Source organism: Lycium barbarum, chromosome 6, assembly GCF_019175385.1.
Source record: "Lycium barbarum isolate Lr01 chromosome 6, ASM1917538v2, whole genome shotgun sequence".
In the NCBI taxonomy this organism is placed as follows: domain Eukaryota; kingdom Viridiplantae; phylum Streptophyta; class Magnoliopsida; order Solanales; family Solanaceae; genus Lycium; species Lycium barbarum.
Window position 1 is genome coordinate 41,105,588 of NC_083342.1, and position 5,609 is coordinate 41,111,196.

At 34.3% G+C, this 5,609-nt stretch overlaps 1 protein-coding gene across 1 annotated transcript; it reads left to right on the forward strand.

Annotated features, from left to right (window-relative positions):
- Positions 1-610: 610 nt before the first annotated feature.
- On the forward strand, positions 611-5,395 carry LOC132643777 (uncharacterized). The gene is made up of 7 exons (XM_060360311.1): positions 611-1,189; positions 2,531-2,677; positions 2,878-3,012; positions 3,633-3,752; positions 3,883-3,969; positions 4,280-4,728; positions 5,018-5,395. Coding segments are annotated over exons 1-7 (1,299 nt in total). The 5' UTR covers positions 611-829; the 3' UTR covers positions 5,019-5,395.
- The last annotated feature ends 214 nt before the right edge of the window (positions 5,396-5,609 follow it).

A 5,609-nucleotide genomic window follows, 5' to 3' on the forward strand; every position in this document is an offset into this window, starting at 1 on the left:
CCAACATAACTTAAATTAATATAATTCAAAAGAAAGTGAACACATATATAAGTCAACTCATTCAATAACAGAATTCTACTTTAATCTCGTTATATGTCAAGTTTGTTAATGACTCATTCTTTCTAATATTAGGAAGTGTAATTTCAAAAACTAGAATAATAACGAGTTACACTAAATGAAGAAAATAAGAAAAAAAATTAAAAAATACGAGTAATTACATAGAATCACAAGAAGTAAATGTTGGGAAACAAGAAGAAAGAAAAATGAAAGATAAATAATATAAAAAGATAACTTTAAAAATAAAAATAATTTAAAATGTAAAAATAAAAAAGAAATTAAAATAATAGAAATTAAAAATAAATTAAAAAGAAAAGAAATTAAAAACTAGCTCTGTAATTATACCCAGTTCTCAACTCCCCCTTGAGAACTGGAAGGAGTAATTACACCCAATTCCAATTGCATGTGTGGCTTTCCAAACAGGCCCTTATAGTGTAGTGTGTAGGTAATTCAATCCTAATTTCATCCCCATAAATACCTCTCCAAATTCAATTTGCGTCTAAAATCAAGTGGATACTCACAAACTAAAGTTTAGCGAAATGCCAAACTTTTCAAAATTCAAAAAACCCCCAACGGCTACCCTAAAAATCCAAAATATCCAGCTTGGCAACTAAAGTGCCACGTGTGTATTCTCCAAACGTTAAAATACACTATCCTATTATTCCCTCCCAAATATAAATTCAAAACACAGAAAGCGTATAAATAAATAAACAAAAAATACTGACACAAAAAGCTTCAATCACGCCCCCTTCTCCCCTCTATCTTCGCCTCCATGGAATCACCCGAAAAAGATCAAGAATTTATACCCGCCTCCGCTTTCTCTTTCACTTTCACTCCATCAGTTTCGCCTTCTCCTAGGCGTCTTTCGAGCTGTTATTCACAGCCTAGCCAACCTGTTAAAGCGAAAAGGCAACTTGCGTGGGTGTCTCTTCAAGGAAGACTTGTCGGTGCAGAGGAAGCAAGTTCTGCTAGGAACATTGGTGGTGGTTTAAAGAACACTAAAGAAGGTGTTGCTTGGGAACTGTTTAGTCCCATTCATCGGATTCTTATTGTCGCTGTTGTGGCTGTTGCTGCTGCAGAGTCTAAGAAGAATAAGCAGATTTGGAGGCTCAAGAAATCTGTGAAACTTAGGGTTAGTAATGGGGTTTTAGTGTGTGTGTACTTCCATTATTGCGTAAAGTACTGGTTTTTATTTATTAACAAGTGATGTTTTTACTGTAACTTATCCTTAATTAAATGCCTTAAAAAAAGATGTACTAGCTAAACATCACTTATTTTAAAACAAAATGAAAAGCTAAAATAGAGGGAGTATTTATTGATGATGTTAAATGTTTAATGCTGCTGTTATGACTTCTCCTCTTCATTAATAATTTGATTTGTGGGATCTTTTTGCATTTTTGACAGGTAATTTAATAGGGTTTTGGGATTTAGGGTGTGTTTGGTAGGAAAACATTTTTCAGAAATTATTTTCCGATTTTCTCATCTTTGGTTAGTCAAAATTTTTTAAAAACATTTTTTCTAAGAAAACAAGGTCTTTAAAAACGAGGTAAATGACTTCCCTAATGGAAAAAGAAAAAAATGTTCCATAAGTGACATATCCAGGCTAATTGTCTAACAAAAATACCCGTCACCACCATCCCCATACCCCCAGCCCCCCATGGAAACCCCAATAGTATTTGTCTAGATTATATACAAATACTTTTATGATAATATTTTCTGCTTTTTACCAAACACCACAAAATAAGTAAGAAACCTACTTATTTTCTTGAAAAACATTTTCCTTCCTACCAAACACACCCTCTGGCCTCTGTTAAGCATTTCTACTACGGAAAATCCTGTTTATTCATTTTTCTTTTATTTCCTTTTGCATTAGAATTTGGTTCTTTTTCATTTTTTAGTTTTTCCTGTTTATGCAAAATAAAAATTCACTTATTTTGCTTCTCAAATTTTATTTTCCAAAAGTTAAAAAGTTTACTTACTGTAATCAAGTACTGCCTTTGTTTCAAATTAGATGAAGAGGTGTTGATTCACTAATGTTATCTTATATTAGTAATATAGGAGGTTAATAGTTGAAAGTTTTGTCTAATAGTGAAAACATTTAATCAAATTTAAAAGTTGAGTACTTAAATGTATTCATATTCTTGAGAGTCCTGAAAGTGTATAGAATAATATTGTTAGTGAAAGAGTTTAAGTTCTATGCACAGACGGTTTAAAAAGCATACACACAATTAGGTTCACCTATAGGGCAATTACAAGTAAAAATCCCTATCATAAGTGGTATCCGTTAACTTGGTAAAAATGGTATGCTATCATAGGTAAAACTATACTGATAGTGTAAAATATCTTTAATACTATCGGTGCATATAACTTAAATCCTTAGTGAAGTGCATTTATTTAAATTGGGATAGAAACTTTGTTTGCATGAGTTTTAGTCTCTTCCAGTTTTTCAAATTTCTTCTTGTAATATGTCCAGGATCAAGTGCTCTTAGGCATGCAACAGAAGCTGGACACATTATGTGAACAGGTTAACTATTTCAAGGACCAGCCAGAGACAGCAGCAGATACAAATGGCTATTTTCTTATTGAGCAACACTTGAATCAGTCCAACAACTTTTACGAGGTAAATAATCCTGACAGGCTCAATTAGGTTCTTGTACTATTTCGTTGAAAGTCAATTCTGATCAAGGAGAGGAAGTGTTTAGTAGAATTTTTAAATGGTCGACACTAGCTAGTATGGAATTGAGGCGTAGTTGTTGTTTATTTTTGTACTCCTTTGGGATAATTGAATCCCGCGCTTACCATTTCTTTTCTCTTAATTAGAAGGATATGATCAAGGGAGAAGAGATGCTTAAATTTGAAATGGCTCCAGCAGCAAATGAGGCTGAACCAGAGGAACGGCGTATGTCTGATTTGTCGGATTGGGCTGGTAGTGTGACTTCCTCTGTAGACATTCAGGTAACTACAATATCTATTAGATTTGTCGATTATGCAATGAACTAGCATTGAACTTGGCTTACATGTGAACTTTTTGTTTTCCAATAGTAACCCACAGTGGACAAATTTGCAAGCTGTTATTCAAATTAATTCGTTAGTTTGTTTTCCCCTTGTACATTCTTCGGCTTTCTAGAAGCCAAAGTCAAATAGATAATCACTGATCTAACCATCATCTGGATACCTTGCTAACTCTGTCTTTTAAATCTTTACTGATGAGACATAGAAGTTGCACATTCTTTGTTGAGAAACAAGTGTATAGACATGATTGTAATTCTTCTTTAATCATTCAATAGGGAGCGTGAAAAATCAAGAGTAAGGTCTTGGCATCTTTTACTCTCCACCTATGTTAATTATGTTTTTTGCTTTTATGTTTTGATGGCATTTGCTGAATAGAACATCGAAAAAGCCTAAGTAGGTATAACTGCAGTCAAGATCTTGTTTCTGCACAAATGTTGGTATTTTCAACAAATTGATTCTGAAAGATTCTACCTACAGAAGTTTAGCATTGAACTAATCTAGAGAGACAAGAAATAATTCCCGACCATTGTGGTCTAATTTGCAACATATGTTATTCCTTTCAGCTGAACAATTCAGCAGTTGAACAAGATTTTTATAATCTCCGGAAGGAATGTGAAGAAAAAGAGGCCACCATCAAGGAGTTATCCACTTTTCTTCAATCATCAGAAGCTTTTGGTGCAAAGGTACTGTAACATGTATTTTTCTTTATACAATATCAAACAAGAAACGCGTGCTGCTCTTTGTACAAAACAATGTGGTGAATACCACTCTTACAGTTACTTATAACTTTGTCCCATTGCTTTGGTCTGACAGAGGATTGGAGAGCTGGAAGATATCATCCGCAGAAAGAATATGATTATAACAAAACTCAAGAAAGATATTTTGACCTTAGAGCAGAAGGTAATGATGCCGCTTGATAAAATGTTTTCAAGTTACTTTATAAGATTTGTTACTAGTTGTGGCAAAAGTTTTGATTTACGCAACTTTTTGTAAATGTCCCCATCATGATGCCTATTGAATAATGTTGTGATGTCTGAGAATAGAATTCTTGAAAACAGAATGCTTTAAGCTTTATGTGCTGAACTAACATTTATTTCTACTTATTCGACTAGTAATTTGATTTATTAGGTCTGTGTGAAGCGTGAACCATTTTTGGCATAAGCTTAGAATCAGGTTTTTGTGCTTTATGATTGAATTTGGCTTTTAACAGGTCGTGAATCTAACAAGACTTAGAAGACCATCTTTCTCTTCAACAAAATCAAAGGGGGTGCAGCTTCCTCCGTTAACAGACAACATCCTTTATGATATGGACAGTACTACTAGCCCTTCATCTTCAGATTCAGATGGTTCCCCAAGGAGAGTAGCTCAACCTCTTTTTGCTAGTCAAGACATCAACATTTATCACAGTGAGAATACTTTAAGGGAAAACCAGGAACAGGAGCATGTCGAAAGCTTACCTTTATTAGTGAAACCAACAAATAGACATCCAAAGTCACGACCAGTAAGCCCCTTGAAGGAGAAATCATTGAATCAAACACAGGATTCAGTCTCCAGATTGAAACCAAAGCAGGTACCATCATCTATTAGTGCAGAATCTAGGAGGAGGCGACCTCCTGTTGCTAAGTCGAGGGATGCAGTTGCACAAAAACGATGGCTTTAGTAAGTATTTCTCTTTCTAATTCAAGAGACTGCAATTAATAGATTTAACTTTCAAACTCTTGGTCTTTCGTCCCTCTAAAGACCCTGTGCTCTCTTTGAAATTGTATACTGGCTTCCGAGGATATAGTATTACCAAAAGCTTTACGGACTGATCAAGAGAAACCTATGTAGCATATCAGTAATTATGTAGAGAACAAAGACACACAACAACACTGTTTAAACACGGAACACTAACATTAGCCTTCTTTATATTTCTTAACGTGGTTAACAAGTTTATTCCTTTCTTCAGGCTATCAGACGTGAATGTTACAAGTACAATAGGCTATGCAAAGTAGAAGAAGTTGCTGCCCTGGTATCTGGACCTGAAAGAGCTTCAGTGTAGATTCATCAACCTCTATGGGCTGCTTCTGCACCTCCATTTCCTTTGACAAAGATTCCAAATTGACAGCATTATATCTAGGTAGTAAAATAGTAGAGTACATGAAAGTGATGTAACTAGTCTTAAATTTAGTTAGACTTCTTGTTATATTATTGTAGAAAAGATGAAATCTGTCAATTATGCAATTTTGGGATGTTGCCTGAACTAGAAATTTATGCTCCCTATGTATTGCTATGAGATGATACATTTTGCTTCTGTCACGACCCGACTAGGGGGCCATGACGGGTACCCGGAGCTGACTACCGAGCACCACTCATTATGCTAATCATCATCCCATACATACATACATACATACATACATACATATATATATATATATATATATATATATATATATATATATATATATATATATATATAAACCCTCACGGTTGCAAATATGATATACAAAATATACACTAATGTATCCATGAGACCACTACTACCCACGCATCCGTATCTA